Source organism: Monocercomonoides exilis, assembly GCF_001643675.1.
Source record: "Monocercomonoides exilis strain PA203 chromosome Unknown scaffold10-1930038, whole genome shotgun sequence".
NCBI classification, from domain to species: Eukaryota; Preaxostyla; order Oxymonadida; family Polymastigidae; genus Monocercomonoides; species Monocercomonoides exilis.
In genome coordinates, this window is record NW_027150555.1 from 1,805,088 (window position 1) to 1,827,523 (window position 22,436).

At 44.2% G+C, this 22,436-nt stretch overlaps 2 protein-coding genes across 2 annotated transcripts; one reads left to right on the top strand and one right to left on the bottom strand.

Moving 5' to 3' along the window:
* Window positions 1–4,521: 4,521 nt before the first annotated feature.
* MONOS_14552 (dynein haevy chain 2, intraflagellar transport) lies at window positions 4,522–19,729 on the bottom strand (the record flags this gene model as incomplete). The annotated part of the gene is made up of 4 exons (XM_067867363.1): window positions 4,522–19,244; window positions 19,316–19,411; window positions 19,467–19,658; window positions 19,721–19,729. 4 exons carry the CDS (start codon window positions 19,727–19,729, stop codon window positions 4,671–4,673), a joined length of 14,871 nt encoding a protein of 4,956 aa, XP_067732210.1. The 3' UTR covers window positions 4,522–4,670.
* Window positions 19,730–19,867: 138 nt separating this feature from the next.
* Window positions 19,868–22,175, top strand: MONOS_14553 (uncharacterized protein; the record flags this gene model as incomplete). The annotated part of the gene is made up of 5 exons (XM_067867364.1): window positions 19,868–19,925; window positions 19,995–20,140; window positions 20,197–20,293; window positions 20,350–21,112; window positions 21,206–22,175. The coding sequence occupies 5 exons, from the start codon at window positions 19,868–19,870 to the stop codon at window positions 22,173–22,175; spliced, it is 2,034 nt and encodes a 677-aa protein (XP_067732211.1).
* Window positions 22,176–22,436: the final 261 nt, after the last annotated feature.

Genomic DNA, 22,436 nt, shown 5'->3' on the forward strand with positions numbered 1-22,436 from the left:
AAAAAATGGGTAAGGTGTCTTCTACTTGCGATTGTAGCTGTTTTATTTTTCAGATTCGGAACATTTTCTTCGTTTTTTTCATCACGTGACAAATACAGGGATCAATTTTGTGAACTTCAATTTTCTGCTACAACATTAGCAATATTATGTTGTTTTTTATACTTTATTGGACCAGCATATGCAGTGCTTCTTTTGACTATAAGGTTGGTTTTGGGAACGTTCCTTATGACCTTGCAAATTGTTCTAAATCACATTGCATCAAAGGAAGTCATAAAACAACGCGGAAGTATTACTAAATTGAAGATTGAAAAAGATATTTATTCAAAAAGAAAATGGATAGAAGATGAATCAGAAGAAGAAAATGAGAATCAAAAATGCAAATGTAGTCGCAAATTTTCTCCTCCGTCAGATGAATGGGAAGAAGATTTTTGAACAATTCACAATTCATAATTCATTTCAATCATTTCATTTCGCTTTCACTTTATTTAACCTTTTATTTATTTATTTCGCGTAAAGCACAAAAAATTATTGCTGGTTCAGATTTTTTAAAAGTATGAAATCATGAGCTATTTAGGAATTGTAAGGCTTTCAATTATTTTCATTTTATTATCAAATTTTTTTTATGTTTTTACATAATAAAAATATATAAAAATAAAAATAAATAAATAAATAAAATAAAATAAAAAATGAAGTTACAGTTGGTAACTCTAATTTTGAAAAGTGAAAGCATTTTTTGTTATTTTCATAAGAGATCGATAAAAAATATGCTTTAAATAAGAATTAGAGAAACTTCTTTCCCAGCGACGTGGCTCAGTGGGAGAGTGGTGGGCCCATAACCCACAGGTCACAAGATCGAAACTTGTCGTCGCTATATATTTTTAATCTTAAATAAAAAATCATTTTGATCAAAAAATAATAAAAAATTATGTTTCTTGCTTGAACTTAAACCTTTGCAACAAGGAAAAATTATGAAATGATTGTCAGTCGAATGGGAAAACCTGTGTCAATAAGTTTTTTTTTTTTTTTTTTTTTTTTTTTTTTTTTTTTTTTTTTATCTGTTTGCTTATTTTAAAGGAAATAAATTGTTCACGAACAGTATGGTTTTTATTTCATCTCAAAAAAAAAATGTTTATATCAATCACTTTCATGTTTTGAATAAATTCGATAAATGATGCACATTTTTATTAATCAAATTGCAAACACTATTGTTGCATCCGTTGTGAATAGAACATTCGTTTGGGAAAAAATATTCATTAATCAATGAAAACTTGAAAATCATAGAGATTTGGTTCCACAAAGTTCGCGTTGTGGAAAATGCAGAAAATAGGGGGACCAAAGTTTTTTCATTGTTTTGTGATAAATTGCAATAAAAATGATATTCACATTTATTCATGTGTTTCATATAAGTTACATATCAAATAAGAAAATTATGAAGGAAAAATGAAACAAACAATTTCATATTCCAATTTATTTTCAAGTTTTTCAATGTTTTGTTCCATTTAATAATATTGATATGAAAAGGAAAAATTAAATTATTACCGTCAAATACCTTGAAACAGGACGTAATATCATGCTTGTCAATGGTGAAACATTTAACGAAGATTTTGGAGTTGTGGATAGCCATGATGCTTCAAAATTTTTTTAAGTTAATATTTTGGGTTTCTTTTTTTCATGATTTATTCATTGATACACACAAATTTTTCTCCAAATCTAAAAAATTGTTATTATTTATCTTTTTAATAGCATGTGGCTTGATTATAATGCAGGATGAATGATTAACTTTAAGATTTTTAGGTACGCCTATCTTCTGCTCTTACCCGCGTTGTTACCATGGGTGCTTAACCCGCACCCTGGTGCCAAACCCGCCCCCTGCAAATTTCTTGAAAATAGAGATATTTATTTTTGCTTATCACAGTTGTTCATTGATAGTGAATTTGATTGAAACTTATTCAAAAAAATTATATATTTTATTTTTTTATAAAAAGACTTTCAAAAAATTGGATTTATAATATTTTAATTTGGAAAAGAACTTTATCTATATTTACTGAAAAAGAAAAAAAGAAGAGTTCAAAAAATATGTACATGCTTGTTTGTTAATGTGTTTTCAAATATCTTTATTAGGTTTTTGGATTTGAATTATTCAGCAACAAATTTCGCTTTTTATTTTATTGATCAATTCCATTAAAATGTGAAAAACGAATCGAAAGTTCAGTAGCTGCATTGATAGAGGTTTGTAAAAATTGTTTCAAATGGTTTTCAATTAAAACTTGCTTTTATTATATAAAATGTGGTTATTTAATGTTATTATCGATGTATACGATAACTATGATTGATTTTGTTTCATTTATATTTGATTGGCGATAGAAATGTTTTTTGTTTTATTTAATAACTATTTTTAAATGAAGATATTTATTTTCAAAAATTTCAAACACTTTTATTTTAATTCACTTAATTATTTTTTTGTTTTTGAAATCAAATTTCGAATTGTTGTTTTTCACTGATCAGGAAACATTCTGCAACTTTCAATATTATCTTCAAAATTTCATATTATCATTGGCTTGTTGAAAGTATTTATCATGTGAATAATTTCAAATTGCGTGTGTTTTCCAAATTTTAAATTTCATTAAAAATTAGTGATCATGCAATTGAATGTGACTGAATTGTCACAAATGCAGATTTTTCATTTGAGAATTGTTATTTTATTTATTGAACATATTTTCATTTGTCAGTTCATATACTTTTCTTCTCATTTCACATGTATTTTAGAGTTCTTTTCAATTCATTTTTTTTTGTAAAATTTAGCTTTTGATAAGCAAAGACAGTCCAATCATATCATTCAAATTTCTTGAAACAATTTAATAATTATCATTCTTAAATAATGATTTGCAAAAAACATTTGTTGCCGAGGATAAACGTATTTTCATGAAAATTGTGAGCTAATTTTCATATTGAACTATTTTTATAACATTTTGGAAATTTTTTCACATTTTTCAAGTCACATCGATGAATGTATAATTTATTTTTCTTCTAATCAAATTTTTTTTCTATTATCATCCTTATTGAAAAAAGTATTATTATTTTTGTCAGTGAGATTATCATTTTGAATACGACAGTTCAGGTTAAATAAAACTTGGATATAAAATGAATACTAAATCAAAGATTAAAAGTATTCCATCACAATCATTGTTTAAAAATAGCTATTCTGAAAACAACAGTTTTGTTAAGAAAATATCATATAACACAAAAAGCTCATAATTTGCAAATCTGACATCTTTGTTACAAGTGAATAAAACATTCATATGCGCAACAACATTAACACTCAGAACCAAAAGTTGCAATTTTGAAAACAACAAAATAACCAAAAATAATCGTCAAATAAATTAGTATCACCTAAACTCACAAAAAAAAAATATTAGAACTTGACCAACATCAACAATAAATATGTTATAACATTCAAACCATGGAAACAATTTATCAAATATTAAATATTCAAAACAAATTAATAAGAGAATAAACTGGTTGAATAATACAAACAAAAAAAAAAACAGATGAGTTATAGAACAATATAATAAGCGATAATATAAAAAATACAAAGCTGTAATAGAAAACCATTTGAAACAATTTTTACAAACCTCTATCAATGCAGCTACTGAACTTTCGATTCGTTTTTCACATTTTAATGGAATTGATCAATAAAATAAAAAGCGAAATTTGTTGCTGAATAATTCAAATCCAAAAACCTAATAAAGATATTTGAAAACACATTAACAAACAAGCATGTACATATTTTTTGAACTCTTCTTTTTTTCTTTTTCAGTAAATATAGATAAAGTTCTTTTCCAAATTAAAATATTATAAATCCAATTTTTTGAAAGTCTTTTTATAAAAAAATAAAATATATAATTTTTTTGAATAAGTTTCAATCAAATTCACTATCAATGAACAACTGTGATAAGCAAAAATAAATATCTCTATTTTCAAGAAATTTGCAGGGGGCGGGTTTGGCACCAGGGTGCGGGTTAAGCACCCATAATAATACCATTCAATAAATTTTCATTATGATAACAAAAGATGAATTTCATCTGTTTGAAAAACGGAAAGTGATTTATGAATTTGAGGAAAATAAAAACAAAATAAGTTAGTAAAAAATTTTGAATCAAAAAATTCCGTTTTCAAGAAGCCTGGTTAGCTCAGTCGGTAGAGCGTTGCTCTAATAAGGCAACGGTCGCAGGTTCGAGCCCTGCACTAGGCAGTTCTATTTTTGTTATTATTAAGAATATTTTTATGATGAGGTAATTTTTTGAAAAAGTATAAGCAGTGATGTAATGAGCATAAATTTTCAATGAGAAGGTTTTCTCTCTTTCTCTTTCTTTCTTTCTCTCTCTCTCTAAATTTTGTAAATTCGGAAATAAACAAAATTTTGTGTTTTTGGAAAAAACTTTATCAAACTAGGCTAGGGGTTTTTTATCTACAAAATCATTTAATGCATTTTTCATTATCAGTTGCTTTGAGTGAAAAAAATTTTTTTTGTACTGTTTTTGGGTATTTTTTTATATTTATTACTAACAATAAATACAACCGAAAAGGAAAAACTTGTGAAGTGTGGTGTTAAAATTAGTTAAACAATTTTTTTAGATATCATTCGCAAAGGAATGATTGAAAAAAGTACATTAAGAAAGGAGGAGGCAAGAACCAGAAAGTGTCCATTCATCTTCTTCGGAAAGTGGTTGATTTTGTGAAGAAGAATCAGATTCACAGAGCGGAAGTCGAATATTCATAAGAAGTCGTTCTCTTTGCTCATTGATGTAGACAGGAAATTCAAAGAATCCAGTGCGTGCGTTATGATGGTGTGCTGATGAGGATGAAGTTTGCGATTGAAGATAGAGGTGAGCTGACTGAGATGGAACAAACTGTGCAAAAGTAGCATCTTCTTTGTGAAGTGATTTTGGAATCCATGCCAATGCAATGTTTGTGTTAAGCAATGAAACAGATGAAGTGCCTGACTCTGCCGGAGCCATTCCCTGAGACTTCCACACGCCTCCCTGGATTCTCAGCCCAGATACAAAGCACGGCGCACAGCCGCCAACTTGCCAGCCTTGTGGAACAGATGGAGCATGGCCAGATGATTGCCCGGTGGATGGAACAACGCATGCCTCCATCTTCAGCTCATCCATGGCACAGCTAAGGTTTCGGGCTGTTTGTTGTCGCAGCGCATTCAAAAGCATGGCAGGACGGAAGAGTAACCCCAGATCGATGGGCTCTTTGAAAATAGCAGGAAAGCCAGCAGTGGAAGAGCTGGATGCACTTCCGTAAGGCAAAGCAAACTTTGTAGCATTCTGTGATGTGATTGTTGTGAGCTTCCAGATGTTTCTGGCACGATGGACGGCGCCACGGAGAAAAGCGCTGCATGAAGCTGGGCCTGAATCCCAGAGTGACTCCCATTTGGCAGGCACAGCATCGACCATGAGTGCCTCGCCTGTCTGGCGCAGTTGAGGAGTGATGGGGATCTCTCCATTGATCAGTGCAGTGAGCTCTTTAATGTCGTTGTCAATAGCAGAAAGGAGAGAATATGAGAAGCGCGACTCAATCAAGAAGAACAAGTCAATTGGCGATGTTTCAGCAGTAGTTGCCTGTTTAAGTGCTGGGTGCAAAGAGATGAGATTGACTGAACTTTGCTGTGAAGACGAGGAAGATGCCCCCTTTTCAGAGCGATTGTTGAGCAGCACATTCCACATTGCAATGATTGGAGACAAAGTGCTCTCCCACGAATCTCTGTCAAATGAACTTTCGTTGCTGCTGCTTCCTTCTCCACCTGAATGTGAGAGCCTTTTCAACGAGGTTGTGACTTCCAGTGCTTGTGCTGATTGCACTGTGCCTTCGATGTTTGAAGGCAGATGGAACAAGAAAGGCGGATCCTGATCAGGAAGCATTTTGAGTGAGTCAATGTATGGTGTGATTGCCTTGGTGGACATGGGAATTCTGGCGTTTTGAAGCGGTGCACCCAAAATCGACAAGTCATCATCTGCCAAAAGCTGGTTGCAGAACCAGTGTCGAAGATACGACTCGAGCACTTTCCAGTCTGATGGGTTGTCAATCCTCCCACCATACACTGTGTATGCAAACAAGCCTCTGATAGTCTCCCACGGAATCGCAACAGAAGCACCAGAACCAGCCTGGCGTGTTCTGCTTCCGGTGTTGGCAGAGTTATTCGATGAAGCAGCTCGCAACGTTGCATCAAGCTGATTGTCGATGATGTCCACTGCAGACCGCAGATCAGCTGACGAGAATTCGTAAGCCCTGATCCATCCCTGCGGTACGTATGTTCTCCTCTCCTGCACAACAGCATGCAGCCATGCCAATGCAAACAGGATTCTGGATCGAGCAGATGATGTTCCAGAGAGCCCGTTACCATTCTCAAAGCGCCCATCCTCTCGCCATGAGTCAAATGTGCGCGCCAAGTTCTTCTTCAGTCCAGGAGGTGCTTCATATGTGATTTTCAGGCATTGTCTAAGTAACACTGGAGAGAATCTGTCGTGTGCTTCGCTTGTGAGGAACAGGCGGAACTCGTCGTGAAGTGTCGGTGTCAGTGCAGCAAGCAGCTTTTCAAGATCGTTCAGCCATTCAGGCATCAGATGTACGTTTTTGAGGCAGACCCAGCTTCGCGTGGAAGACACACGACGCAAGAGATCCAGTGCAACGTCTCCTTGTCCTTGTCCCATGGCAATGGCATGGTAGTTGTCAGCACCAACTGTCCTCTTTGCAATGTCCTCCAGATCGACAGTTGGGTCAATGCCTGGTGTCACTATCATCAGAATAGGAGAGGATGATGAGCATTCATTTGCCGCTACATCCACAATCGAAAACGGTGGCGGATCAATTGAATCAACGCCCAATGCTGCCTTCACAAACAACAAACATTGACTGACAAGACGATCAGGACGGCACGCCTGAACAAGAAGGACACGCTGGAAGAGTGAAAGTGTCGATGCAGATGATGGATCCTCGTCAACTGCTTTTCCCATGGACTCTCCCACAGGCGATGGAATCGGAGGTGGTGCAGGCAGCGGAAATGCTGTCTCACACTGTGTTGTGTTCAGCCACTGGCTCCACTTGGAAGCACCAGCAGCTGCTTTCAGCTGTGCCAACTCCTCAAATCGAGGAATGGTACCCATCAGCTGCGCTACGGCTTCTTTCGCCTCAGGAGGCACCCACTGAGGCACAGAAGAGGCAGAAACAGGGGGCTGTGTGTATCTCCCCAAGAAATGGTCCCATTCACCCGGACCAAAAGCGGCAGGGCAGACAGCATGGACCAAGTGAAGGGCAAAAGCGAGCCTGTCGCCTTTGAACATCCCGCGGCTGACGGTGATGATGGTGGAGTCGAGGAGAAGCCTGCCCATGTTGGAGATTCGCTCTGAAAGATCATCAGATGGCGCTGCATCACGCAGGGAGCGAGTGAAGATGGATAGAAACGAAGAATGTGAGTACTGATACATGTGATTCACAGCGGAGAGTGAAAGAATCAGGAAATAGATTGTTCCTCCAAGCACGGCCAGTGGTCTGTATGCATCTCTCTTGCTGCTCAGCTCAATTTGCAGCTTTGTTGATTCAGCCAATGATTCACTGATGCTTCTGGATTTCGCTTTGGTCTCGTTCAATGACTCAATCAGTGCTTTGTCTTCGAGAATGTTTGCTTCTGAATTGGCCAATCTGTCCAGTAGTTGCTTCTCCAGATCAGCCAGATCGAGACGCAGCTTCTCTTCCTTCTGCAGCAACTGCGACCGCTGTACTTCGATCGTGGGCTGCTCGTTCTGGATGGTCATCGACAGCAGCTGTGCTTCAAGCCCTGCTCTGGTCACAGTGAATGAGATCTCTGACACAATGCCCTGAGCATCGGGGGGGAGCTGTGGGGTTGGATTTCGAGTGACAAGGAACAGGCAGAACTTCTCATCCAGCTCCACCAGCTTCTCCCCCAGCTGCACAGCCACTCGGTTCCCTTGTTTTTTGTGCTCGTGCCGCAGGATGGGGAAGAGCACAGGCTCAATCTGATCCACTTCCTGCACAATCAGCACTTTGCCCCACCGCACCGCCAGCTCCAGATGCGACAGGAACTTCGGGTCGTTCTGCTGCACAACATCGATCGTCGATGCAGCCCCTTTCTTCTGTCTTGTCTGCGACTCTTCTCCGTCTCCGCTTCCGTCACTCGCTTTGCTGCTCATCGAAGCAGCAGTTTCGCCTCGGAGATGTGCAATCAGCCAGTTTGTGATGGATGATGAAGGATCGACAATGAACGGAGTGGCAAATGGTGATGAGGAAGTATCCTGTGCAGAATCCCCTTCTCCTTCTGTATCAGAAGAACTGTTGGCGTTTCCATTTGATGACTGTGTTTTGTTTGGTGCTCCGATTTGGAGTTGTGTTGTGGTGATGATCATGACAGCATTTTCGATTGACAGTTCGTCAGATGGAAGCCCCTCGCGCTTCCACTCCAGCCTGTCTGCTTCTGTGCACATGAAAGCTGAATAGTTGAACAGGACTGGGTTTGGTCTGCACAAAAACTGAGGTATTTTGAATGATGAAGCACTCGATTTGTGAGAGGAAGACGACAGCTCGTAATAATCGATGAGCCACTGTCTGATTGTGGCCTGCCTCTTGTCTTCTGTTTCTCCAGACAGGTATATCTGGAATGCTGCTGCCATCAGCGCCTGGAGCGGGAGCCGATCCAGCTCGTCTTGCATCGTCCTGATCTGTTTGACCCATCTGTCCTTCTCGTCAGCCAGCTGCGACAGCAAACGAGATGCTGAGTCGCGCTGCTCTTTGATCTTCCCCAGCTTCATCTCCAGCCGCACTGCATCCTGCATCTTCTCATCCAGCTCTGTCTGCAGCTTGTTCTGCTCTGCCTCCAACTCCACAACTTGCTTTCTGCACTGATCCAACTGCACTTTCATCTCCTCGCTCCGTTTCTTGTTCTCCGACGCCATTTTCTCCAGCGGCTCCACTTTTTCAAACACAAACGCGAACTTCACACACGCCTGCGCCCACTCCGCCATCGGAGCAACCGCCTTCGATGCTCTCTGTGCAACTTCTGGCTTGAACGAGTTCTGGTTCTTGTTGATGATGTCCTGGGCGTTCTTGCGCACGTTGTATGACATCGAGCGTGGGTTGAACTGGGTGATCTGCGTGATTGACCCGCTTCTTCCAAGAAAAGTCCTGATTGATGGCCAGGCGGTGTCTGTCACGCCAATCACTGTCAGCACAGCAGACATGATGTGCTTCACAGCCTCAGGAGGATTGCCCATCCCTTTCAGCTCGTTCAGATCTGTCTTTGAGATGTTCCCTACTGCTGCTGCGGCTGCTTTGAGGGTGGGTTCGACCTCTGCCAGCTGGTGATTGATCTCCTTTGTCTGCACCGCCAGCTCTTCTGTCTGCACTTTCAGTTTCTTCTCCAGCTCTTCTGCCTGCACCCGCTGCACACCCACCACCTGCACCTTCTGCTGGATCCGCTCCAGCAGCTGCTTGCATTCCTTCTGTCTCTTCCCGACCTCTTTTCCTTGAATCTCTGCTTCTTTCGACAGCGCATCAACTGTCTCGTTGGCAGACTGCAACTTCTCCACACCCGCTGCCAGATGCTTATGAGCTCCTTCACGCATCGCCATGCGCTCTTTGTAGATGCCACAGAAGCCGTTCAGCAGGCGCACAAAATCACGGGGACATCCTCTGCTCTGGTTGCGTGAGGAGGCTTTGGTTGTCTTTTCTCCGCTGTCGAAGTCGGTTGACTGTCGAAGATGGATGGAAAGACACAGGCGGGTGAGTGTGCTTGGAGTGGGGACAGGCAATTGTGACATAAGAGATGCTGATTGGATTGAGTCATCAGAAGAAGACGAAGAAGTGTCTGCCTTTGCTGCTTTGTTATGAGAGATCGTTCTGTAAAGAGGTGCAAGTAGCGAGTCAGCCACGCTCCGCATTGATGCAAAACTCCATTCACCCAGCCACATAACATTCGCCCGTGTGAATAGCGCTGGATAAGCAGACAGCCGCCGCTCGAAGTCAGCTGAAGAGCTATCAAATGACAGTACAACGTGCAAGTTCCGCCTCAGTCTGGCTGCAACAATCGCTTCGAGCCTTCCTTTGGGATCGCGATAGGATAGAGTGAGGAACGCCTTCTGGAGAGAGGCAATGGCAGGAGAGACAGGTGCCACAACTGCAGAAGACGCAGCTGATGATGATGCACTTGTGGAAGAATGGGCTGCTTTCTTCTCGTCTGCATTCTGACTCCCACCAGCGCCAGTGCTGTTTATGTTGCTTATCAGCTTCTTTCCTGTGTCGACTTCTTCTTCCAGCGCTTCCTTCAGCTGCTCTCTCAGCAATTCCATCTCTTCAGGCGAGTAAAGTCCATGCACATCCTGCGACTGGATAAGAGTTGTTGCAAAGTCAAGCAGCATCCCACCAGTTCCTGGCTGTCTGGCGTGTGAGTCTTCAATGAATAGACATGCTCCTTCGTTCTCCACCACACAACACTGCACAACTGTCCGGAAAAACGCCTTCAGCGCCTTGGCATCGAACCACTGGCCAACAGTTGGGGTGAACAGCCTCAGTCCGTGTGACGATCCAACCACTTCAACAAGAGTGCGCCTTCCCACGCCGCATTTCCCAGCCATCAGAACAGACGTGCCTGGCCACGAAAGCAGCCGGTCGAGATGGGCCATGTGCTCCACCCACTCGTCGAAAAGCACAACATCCAAGTCCCTCACATTCCGCTCGTACTGTGAAATAGCCTTCTGCCCGTGTTTTCTGCAGCTCGCGCGCCAACATGCTCCGATCCCGATGCGCTTGTGAACAACGCTGCTGGGCCATCCGTTGTACCACGAGCCAAAATACAGCTGTTCCTGTTCAGAGGATGATGATGCTGCTGCTGAAGAGGAACGAGATGGCACTGGACTGCTCCCGAGAAGAGCACGCGAAATCAATTGGAATGCACACTTCCATGAGGGAATCGCTCCAAAGTGCTTCTCTGCGATTTTCACAAGCTCCTTTTCAAACCTCGATGCATCTGAATTTGACGAGTGTTCAGCTGTCTGCAGAAGCGATGCAACAGACGAATCAGCATTTCCATCTCCCTTTCGTTGTGCTTCTTTGGCACTGCTCAACTTCACAGAATTGTCCAATCGATCGCGGAAGATGCGAAGTGCTTCGTGTGCCCAGCTGGTGAGGATGCTGAGTGTGTCTGCATCTTCTCCGTCTTTGCACCCCTCTGCACAGCTCGCAACAGCTGCGTCACCGTCTGCAAGCCGCACAGCCACATCTGCCAGTTCTGAGGAGCGGAGATCACAGCGCATCAGTCCGATGACCCATCGTGTGAGATCGCGAGGAGTGAAGACGTAGTGTGTGTGGGAAGCAGTTGTGAACAGCCTCTGCACGATGCTGTACACATTCACCATTGCAGATGCTATCTGCCCGCAGGAAAGGCTCTCGTGGCGCATGCCTCCAAAGATAGTCTTGACCATCTCTTCATACACACGACGTAAGGACGATGTGGACGGATATGGCACAGCAGCCACTTGTACATTCGCAGTGAATCGAGGAGGTAGTGGTGATGCTGCTGTGTCTGTGACAGCCGAAGAGTCAGCCACGACAACAGTGACAATCAGCTCCACACCTTCAATCCCTGTCCACTCGAGGTCGGTGTCGTAGAAGCCGTTGTATGTGACCAGCTGCTGTGCAAATGCCACCACTTCGACAGTGTCGTACTTGTCCCCGCGAGGCAGATGCAGATCAGACAGAAACAAGACCAGGCGGTCTCCGCGCTTCGGCTTGAGCACTCGGCCGTGTGCTGTTGAGAAGACTGCGCAGTGCTGCTTCAGCGACGACACAACTTGAGTCGAGCTTGTTTGTGAGGAGCAGTTCACTTCAGCCACTTCTACTGTTCCCATCGAACTCAAAACATCCTTCAACAGCATGTGCTTCCCTGCTCCCTCTGGACCAACAAGAATAAAATGTGATCCTCTCTTCATCCACGGCATAAACAGCCGCTTGTTCATGCATACCTCCGCAGTGTTGATCAGCAAATCGCTGGTTTCTGCGCTCTGCACTTGCTCCAATGTTGGCGTCTTGCACGAGTTTTTCAATCGCACCAGTGATTTTCCGTCTGGTGACAAGTCCACAGCAAGCGGGGGTTCTCCTTCTGGTAGCCCACCCTCAGGCAGCAAATTGGCCTTTTCGAAAATGAACTGTGTGAGAGACTTCTGCAGAGATAGGGATACATTTGCACAGAGTCCGCAGGCTAAGCCTAGCGCAAATTCAGATTGTGTGGTTGTTCCGATGAGGTGGGAAAGGGCATTGCGGCAGAGGCCAGTCAGCGTGGTGGATAAAATGAGCCCATCGGAGGAGTTTTGTGGAAGAGAAGAAGAAGAAGAAGAAGAAGCTGACGCAGAAGCAGATGATGATGATGTTGATGGCCCCATCAACCCAACTCTTTCAGCCACAAAGTTGATAGCCGGCAGTCCAATATTCTTCATCCACAAGCTGTACTTTTGTTGCATTGCCTTTGGCTGCTTTCTGATCCATGCATCAGCCAGCTCTTTTGTGCCCAGATCTTCATCGCTCAAGAAAATGACTGCCATTCGAGAGACAGTTGCAGGTGATGCAAATCTGAGTGAATCTGTCTCAAATATAAAGTTCACTTTCGCACTCGACTGGAACTGTATTCTCTCTCCAGAGGGAAGCGTGAGTAGCCTGTTATCATCCAGCACCGAGTTCAGCGACTCAATCCATTCTGGGTCAATGTCTCCATCGCACACCAGCCACGATATCACTCCCTCTGGTTCTCTTGACATGATCCGTGCACGAGAAGTGAGTATCCCATCGTACCATTTCCGGGTGTCGAGATCCAACCTCCCCAGCAGCTGAGAACGTGGAAGTGCTTTCGGGTTCATCACGTGCTTGTGGAGTGGCATTCCCAGGAAGCCATATGCCTTCTCTAACACCTGCCACAGAGTTGATTTTCCGCAGCCTGATGCGCCCACAAGCACCACTCCCATTCTCTGTGATGTTGCCTCGTTCAGCTGAAGGATCTTCTCCATCTGCGACTCAATCACCCCAAACTTCATCTCCTCCAACGAGCGCTTGATGGCTGATTCAAACTCTGTCTGTGAGTATGTGGTGATTTTGGCTGTTGGAAATACATCATGGACGAGCGAGTTGAAGAGCATGGCGTCAGAAAATGTCAGTTTTGAAAGAGTGTTTGAGCGGAGCGTCTGGACAACCAGTTCTGCTTCCCTTTCGGGTGATATGAGAGACTCACGAGATGTTGATTGGCTTGATCCTGAGGCCTTTCCCTGTTGATTAGACAGAACAGCAAGCTCCCTTTTGAGCAGCACACCTGCCGAGTTGAGTATCACTTTGAGCGAACGCAGCCCCCAGTCGTAGTGCACCTGCTTTGACAGCTGGTCTTTTGAGAGCTGAAACACATTCACCAGCTTTGAGGCTAAGTTCTTTGCATCTGCAAACCCTTCGCTCAGCAAAATGACTTCTCCAATCTGCTCGTTGTTCGGTACAGACATCGCAACAGACCGGAATAGTTGTGTAAGATTGTCAGGCAGTTTGGATCTTCCACCATACCCTTTTCCGGCGGGGTTCATTGTCACGAAGATGCCGCTGTTCATGTCCACCTTCACCATCGTGCCCAGCAGGTCGATTTCTTCTGTCTGCTCCTTCAGTGCTCTCTGGATAGTTTGGATCTGCTGCGAAATGGCTGACAGCACTTTCGGCTCCAACCGATTAAACTCATCGAAGCAACCCCACGCACCACACTTGACAATCCCTCGGAAGATTCTTCCCATCCCCTTCGCATCAATCCCTTCATCACAGTTGAACACAAGCACTTGTCTCCCAAACGCCAACCCCAGCGCCTTCACAGACTCCGTCTTTCCTGTACCAGCTGGTCCGTATGGATGTCCACCATACCCCAATCGCATGGCCTGTGTAAGCACCAAGAAGCACTTGTCTGTGAGAGGAGTGTGCACCAAACGAGCAGCATTTCCTTGATATTCCCATGTCTGGTCAAAGACTGCATCTGCCATGGCGATTTTGACACGCACCGGAAGCGGCAGGTTGCTGCTGCTGTTTCCATTGCTTTTGCTGCGGGTGCTGCCTTCTTCAGCGTAATAGCGCATCTGCTTGAACCACGTCCAGTCGCTGACTGAAGTTGTGCTTGCGCCGATGAGCTGCTCCACCACGTCCATGCAGTGAATGATGTCGAAGATGAGCGACTTGATCTTCAGGTCAGTCAGCGTGTGTGCTGCTTGCGTCAATGAAAACGGGTTCTTTCCTGCTCTCCTCTGCTCACTTGCTGAAACTGGGTTCATTTCGTCCTCGCTGCTGCTCTCGCTGTCCTTCAGATGGCCAGCGGCTGTGAGGAGAGACGCCAATGTGGAGTATGCACCGAGGCGCTGCTTCATCAGCTTCGCCAGCTGCGGAAGCGTCTGTCTTTTGATGGCCTCTTCGCAGAGCTGTGTGAATACAACTGTCTCCGCCAGACACAGCACTTGTGACGGGAAGCGACGCACATAATCGAGGCAGCCTTCGGGTGTGCTGATCATGTTGGACTCTGGCGAGGCGAGTGGGAGTGCTTCTTTGAGGAGCGTCGAGAGGGTGATCTTCATCTCGTCTGTCAGCGCATTCAGCCAGTCTTCGACAGCATCCACCACACGCACTGGATGCTTCAGCCGAACAACTTCACCAGCTGAGCTGCACATGGCTGTGATGTACTGCTCAGAGACAGAAGAAGAGGAAGAAGATGCAGATGCAGATGCAGATGAAGTATTTCCACTGAATACAACACGATGTATTCCCTGGAACAGCTTCTTCAGATGTGCCTGGATGACTGATGGTGTCTGTGCCTGCCCCAGGATCTCCAGCAGATCATCATCGCCAATGAAATAGAAGCGAGGGAATTTGTCTCTTTTATCCTCTAGAAACTCCGACAGTGCCTGCTGACATCTGTCGAGCTCTTTCTTCATCTCCTCAGCTGTTGTCTCCACGCCCACCATGTTGAATAGAGTAGGCAGATGTGAGTCTGTCTTCAGCTGCTCCATGATCCCACGGAACTTCTCATCCACTCCTCTGAACCTCGCTTGATGTGCTGGAATTGATCCCCGCATGAAGATCGGTTCCAGATACACCCACCTTCGCTGCACCGCACTCAGCAGATGACATCCTGTGCCCAGCTTCGTCAGCCGCTCTTCCCATTGCTTAGCTGTCTCTGCAAACGGTGCAAAGAACTGCGACTCCTTCATTGCAGACAGCTGTGCCATGCGGTCGTCGAGGGCAGACAGCACATCCGCCCAGTCCTCCACAAGCGCCGTCACCCGCAGCGTCCCTCCTGCCGTGCAGGTGTGGTCGCTCATGGTGAATGCTGTCTGCAGTCCCCATCCTTTCACCTCGTCCATCCCCTTCCGGATGTCTGCCTCTCCCTGCGCCCTCTTCTGCAGCTGGATGATCGCATTCCGGTGCTGCTTGATCGACTTAGCCCGGGCAACCAGATCGCGGAAGAGGAGTGTGGTGGCTGTGGTGCCGTTGTCAATGGCAAGCATCTTGAACAGCGCTGTCCAGTGCTCGTCGGTGAACTCGTCGCCTCTGATCAGCTTCAGCGGGAGCATCAGGTCTTGGAACAGATCAGCCTGCTTCTCCAAAAAGGAGACAATTGAGTTGCGCACCATTTTCTCTACAATCGACATTGGAGCTGTTGATCCAGCAGAAGAGGAAGAAGAGGAAGATGAGGCAGAAGCAGATTCTGATTTGCTTTTCTCGTCTCCTTCCTCTGGCTTGAATAGTGCAATAGCGCCCTTCCATTTCGTGCAGAAGTCTTCGAACATTGCAAGCTTCCCTCTGAAGATGATCCACTCCTGCTTCCCCATCTCCTCCAGCTCCTCGTTGTATTCCCTGTGTACATTCAGCGCCTTCTTCATCTCTTCGATTTCTCTCATAGGCACCTCAATCTGTGTCAGCTTCTCCGGCGCCTCCTGCCCTGCCAGCTCGCATTCTTCTCTGATCGCCTCCATTTCCCCTTGCATTCCCTGCGCCCACGACTCAAACTCCTCACAGTTCTGCGCTGCCTCGCTGATCGATGCAGCAGACGATAGATCTAATGGTTTCCTCTTCATCGCCCACTGTTTTGCAAACTTGCTCGCGCTCTGCTTCAGCTGTGCCTTTCTTGTCTCCAGCTCGCCCACCAGTGTCACCCCTCTCTGTTTCAAGACACCTTCTCTTCCATCAATAAGATCCAGAAGTCCATTCCACTGGGACATCGCCTGTGAAAGCTCTGAATGTGTTGCGTCTTCGTCGTCCAGTCCGATGCCTCCACCAGACATGTGCCCAATCCCTCGTGTGCGTGTTGCTTCCTCCAGCAGCTCTGCCTTCTTGTTCGCTTCGTCGACAATGCTGCGATATTTGGCAACCTCCTCCCGTGTTGCAATGAGGTCTCCCTTCGACTTCTCCAGCTCTGCCATCGTCTTCGTGTTGCTCGAGATGCGCTCTGTGCTCTCTCCCACAAATGCCGCCAGCCCCTCTGCGTCCTTCGCAATCGACACCCGCAGCGCAGACAGGATCTCTGCCACAAGCTTCGCTGCCTGGTCGTTCACTGCCCGCTGCAGCCGGCTCAGCGACACCACCACAAAGTCCACGTCTTCGTGGTCTGGCCCGCCGCTCAGCTGTTCTGCCCGTTTGTCGGCGTCTTGAAGCGCCTCTCTCCACTTCTCAGAGGTCGGACACGCCTTCTCAATCACCTCGCGCAAGTCCCCCGCGGCGCCCAGGATGGCATAAGGAGCGTATTTGTCTCTGAGTGCCTCGAGTTTCTTGAGGGTCCTTTCAGCCGCGCTGAAGACAGCAGCAATCTTCTCAGTGCACATCGTGGTGATGCAGCCAAAGAGCTCTGGCGCTCCGATGTAGTCGCCCACAACACTCGGCGTCTTCACAAACTTTTGAATCGCTTTGAACAGCGTCGAGCGCACCTCCTGCAGCGGCGGGTCGTATCTGCACGTGCGCCCTTCGAACACGAGTGAGATCTCCATCTTTCCTTGTTCCTTCAGCACCTCCCCCAATCCACAGGAGTATTGAATGAAGAACACTTTGAACAGCTGGTGGTTCCAGTGTGCCTGCCACTCGTCCACGTTGAACCCTTTCTTGCGCAGGCTGTCGAAGGTGCAGATGATGTCGGTGACTTCTCTGTCCCACACGTCAAACTGCGTCAGAAGCGACGTCGAGCTCAAAAGCGTCACTCGCTCCAGCATCCGCGAGTGCAGACGCCGCAAGTGCACATTCCGCACCGCCAGCGCCTCCGCTGCTGCCTTCATCTTCTGCATGTGCCGCTCCTGGTGCACCAGAAATCCCCCTCCTGCCCCAATTCCCACACCCCCCGCGCCGCCGGCACTTCTTCCAGCGCCCATAAGCTTTTCGTTCTCTGCGATGACTGCCGGCAGGATGTTCTTCTGCTCGTCCATCAGCTGCTCAAAGGCAGCTACGACGTCGCTGAGCATCGCCCGCTGTGAGGGGATGATCTGCGTGTGGATACTGTTGTAGAACGATGCCAGCTGCTTCATTTTGATTGATGCGTCGTATGCCTCTGCTGCCGTCTGCCCCAACCGCAGGACACTTTGGTCTACTTCAAAGCCACTCGACAGAAGATGCCGCAGCTCTCTCACAAACACAATCAGCTTGTCGTTGAACACCACCCGCACACTCCACCCTTCTCCGCTTTCCTTCACAAGTTCCGCGCGGCAGGAAACAGAAGACAGAGAAAGAGAAGAAGACGAAGAGGAAGAAGAAGAAGATGATGATGCTGACGACGAAGGATTGTCAAACAACCTCTGTCTGGCGTATTCGAGCCAAGAGGCAAATGCATCGTCCTGGTGTATTTTGATGGCATCTGCAATTCTCATCAGTGCTGTCTGCACCGCCTCTTCTGAGGGAATGCCTCCAAACAAATCGCCAATCAGCGCATATGTCTGCATCGTGCGTCTGTGCAGCTGCTGAAGGGCGGTGATGCTTTGTATTTGCGGTGAGATGCCTCTGCTGAGCAGCTCTTCGTCTTCTTCGCAAGCTCTCTTCTTCCCTCCAGACTGATCGCTGCCTTTCCCTTCTTTGCCTGCTGCTGCCTCTTCTCTTTCTTTGATCTCTCTCGACAGCCGATCAAGCTCCTTCTGCGTCTCCCCGACTTCCTCCTTCAGCTCCCCCAGCATCATCTCCCTCTCCTGCACCAGCTGGTCACCAATGTGTGCCCTCTTCACCAGCAGATGGTACTTCTTCAGCTCTCTCAGCGTCTGCCGCACTTTCCCTTTCTCGTGGTACAGCAGCAGCTGCTTCAGGCGCTGGCTGACCTGAAACTCCACCGGCGCCAGCTTCGTCCAGAAGCTCTCGATGGCTGCCTCAAATGCACTTGCCCCAGCATCAGACGTGTCCAGCAGCGCCACCCCGGCGAAGCTGTCGAAGACTCCCTGAAACAGAGGAGCTATTGTGGGTGGAAGGCGTGCAATATCCTGCGTCCAGCTGTTGGCAGAACCTGCATATTCGTCGCTTTCTTGTTTGGCGCTTGACGATGCTGACGCAGATGCTGATGATGATGACGACGATGGTATTCCGTTTTCTTTGTCTTCGCTCAGAAGATGGATGATCTGCTGTAGAGTCAGCCGGAGATTGAGAATTGACTCAATCCGCTGCACAAGCGCCTCGCAATTCTTGTGAGTTAGCCCCGGCCCGTCCCACTTGTGCTGCTGCTGGCGCGGCCACGTTGTTCCAGTGAATGTTTTGATGATGTTCAGCCAGCCGTTCAGCGTGTTAATAGACAGCTGGCACATTGCACGAGTGACATTGAATGAAGCGGTGAGAAGATTAAATTCTCGGCGAGTTGAAGAGTTGACGTGAGAAGAAGGTGAAGTGAAAGATGTGTTGTGTGTTGTCGAAGTGACAGATGAAGAAAGATTTAGTGTCTCGTCTCCTCCATGAAGCAACCATCGTTTTGCTGCAATCACAATTTGATTGAGTGAAGCTGTTAGAAGTTGTTCCATTCTTTCTTTTGGATAAGGAGGAATAACTTGAAGGTTCCATAGTGAATCAAGAGCGTTTTTCATTTCTCCAAATTTAGAATTAAGCTCATAAAAAGCTATAAGGGACGAGCCAAGTGCGGATGATGTGGCTGGCATAAGTGATGTGAAAATCTCGGATAGAGGAGATAGTTTCTCAGCAATTAAAAATTCTCTCTAAAAATAATAATAATAATAAATGATTGAAATTGAAGCATCTTTGACGTGGAAGAATGGCATGTTAAAACCTTCCTCTTGTCTCCATTTGCTTGTTGAAACCAAGCTTTGAACTCTTTTTGAACTGACATCTTTTGAACTGCAACAAGTTCTGCTTTGTCTTCATTCTAAAAGCATCATCATTTAATCAGAAGTTAAGTCACTACTGAAATCAATGCATACTAAAAGTTTGTCAATTGGAATGCTTTCTTGTTTTTCTTGTATTTGACTCAATCTTTTTTGCACTTGAACTTCAAGTAGTTGCCTTTTTGATTCTTTTATTTGTTCCTCTAATTTTTTGCAAAGATTCGAATAGCGTTCAATCTCCCTTTCAACGTTTCCAGACTGGGAAACAGATTCAGAGATTCTTTTTGTCTAAATATTTCAGATACGCAAAAAAATCAAACATTATGCACCAAAAAAGGAAAAAAACAAACTGTTGACATTGAAAAATAGTCTCTCTTTATCTATTTCCAGTTGTATTTTGTAATTAAAAGAAAATTGAAAAAAGCGATATAACCATAACGCAAATTATGAGCTGATCACAATTTACAAAAATATTTTTTTCTCTTTTAAAATTGGACATGCAATCATGGTCGAGAGATGAAAGAGCTTTGGAACGAAAAAAAACATTTTCCAAAGGTTGAAATAGAATTTGTAAACAGTGTATTTTTCTAAATGTTTTGGACTTTCATTATTTGATTATCCAAGAATTGTGTTCAAATGTTGATCGTACAAAAGCAAGTGATGATGCCTTAACATTAAGAAGTGAAAGCAGATTTAATTTTTTAGCAATGAAACGATTTGACACATCGGAGTCATTGGATGATAACGAAGATGATGATTATTCTCAAACTGTTCGCCAAAATAAATTATTAATGAATAAATTGTTATTTTGTTATTTCCTTTATAGGACACTGCGATTCCTTGTGCAATAATGGAGATATATTCAACTGATTTTAATGTTGTTCTAAAAGGAATTCACTATATTCATCGACAAATTCGTTCAAGTTTTGAATATTATCAATTTGCTTTTTTTGTAATGTTAATACTTAATTCGTTTAAGAACATTTTGATAGATGCGATGCAATTCATTCCATTGTCAATGCAGGAGCAATTCCTCCTCTCATCAATCATTTGTCATCTGAAAATGCATTTGTTCAAACGATTGCTTTGACAACTTTAACGACAATAAGCAGTGGAAATACAGAAGACATTCAAAAGCTTGTTGATGAAGGAGTTATATCATCATGTGTTCCTTTGCTTAATGATCAATCATCCCCAGTTCAATCGAATGCATGTTTACTTCTTGGAAACATTTCGAGTGAATCAAATACTTTAAGAGATGAAGTAATACAGCATGGAGGACTGATAGCTCTTTTAAAGCTTATGTCCTCTTTTTGCTCCCAAAATTCTCCTTCTGCAACTTTCCCACTGTCAAATTCATCTTCTTCAATCATTCAACCATCTTCTCAAAATCCTTTTCTTTCTTCTCAATCTAATTCAGCAATCACAACAGCTTTTGAACCACTTCACCCACTTCAATCACAACAAATTGTGCCTCCGAGCCTTTCTTCACCGCTTGGGCAGCACATCATCTTTTTCATTTCGCAGCTTTCATCCTCTTCATTTATCACTTCGACGCATCTCACCATTCTTCTTCCATTCATCAAATCATCACTGCTATCTGTTAAAAATCCTTGCCAGCCAGAGTTATTCTTACCATTGGCTGATCTGTTTTGCACGCTATCGCGCTTTGCAGCTCGAAAAATATTCAGTTCATTTCTTATTCAATGTGGCTTTCCTTCAATCATCCAGCCATTCATAACGTTTGCAACATTAATTTTAAATATAAATAATTGACTTTTCTTTCGCACAATTGAAATTTCTTTCTTTTTTTTCTTTATATTTTCATGAATCAGCCACAAAGTTTCGTACATTTCACAGATTGTTCTCACCACTTTCTATCATTTGATAGCAAACAGCAGCATTGAGAGTGTTAAGACATTCGTGACTCCGTCTATGTTTCGACAGTTTTCGATGATTTTAGGTGAAGGAGATGCAATATCGAGTGCTGATGATGCTTTTTCTTCACCGATGCACATAAAGGAGGAGGTGTGCCGTATTCTTGCCATTATCACAGCTGGGGCACAGGATCAGATAGCGATGGTGGTTGAGTCTGGGGTGCTTCCTTCTTTGATTCGCATCCTCAAAGGCGATGGCTCTGGAAGCAAGTGGAAGACGGATGAAGCTAATGGTGAAATGAAATGCAGTGAAATGATGGATGAAGATAGCGCATCGAATTTCAAAGAAGTGCAAGGTGAGATCAATTCAGATGAAGATGTTTCTGATCGGTCAATGGATGTGGAGAATTCATTTACCGAGCAAATGTCTTCATTGGAGCAAGCGATTGCAGATGCTGAGGATTCTGATGAAGCTGTGTCGGCCTCCATTTGCAGCCGAGCAGAACGGGTCCATCTGCTTTCACAGGACACGCCACTTCGCAGGCAGGCTCTGAAAGTTGTTGTGAATATCAGTTATGGATCGATAGATAATATCAAAGCCTTGCTTGAACTGGATGTGATAAATGCATTGTGCATTGTGATGAGTACAACTCCTGTGTGCGAAGTAAAAGTGCTGCTTTCTGCGTTGGAGGCAGTCGTCAATTTGCTTCGAGTTAAAAAAACAAAGCAAATATCTTCATGGATGGCTGAAGATCATTTAACTAAGCTCCAAGGAGTATCCAACGAAATATCGTTTTTTGATAGTATATCAATAAATGAAATAATGCGTTTAGGGATTGTTCTTCAACATTTGGAATTGTCTTCAGACGAAGAACTGAGAAAGAATGCTCATGGAATCTTATCTATGATTCAGATAAAGAATGAATGAATTTTTATTGATTAATGTATTTTTGTTCAATTATTTCATAAAAATATACCAAAACAAGAATTTTTGCTTGAAAAATATCTATTTAATACTCAAATTAATTCTCTATATTAGAAGTTGAAATTTTCCTTTTAAAAAAATCATGATTTGTATGATGCTATTCGTAAAAAAATACACAAAAGATTTTTGTTCTTTTTTCGTAATTGTTACAATATCTTTGACCTTTATAAACAGTGTTGATAAAAATGTTTCCTATCAAGTATT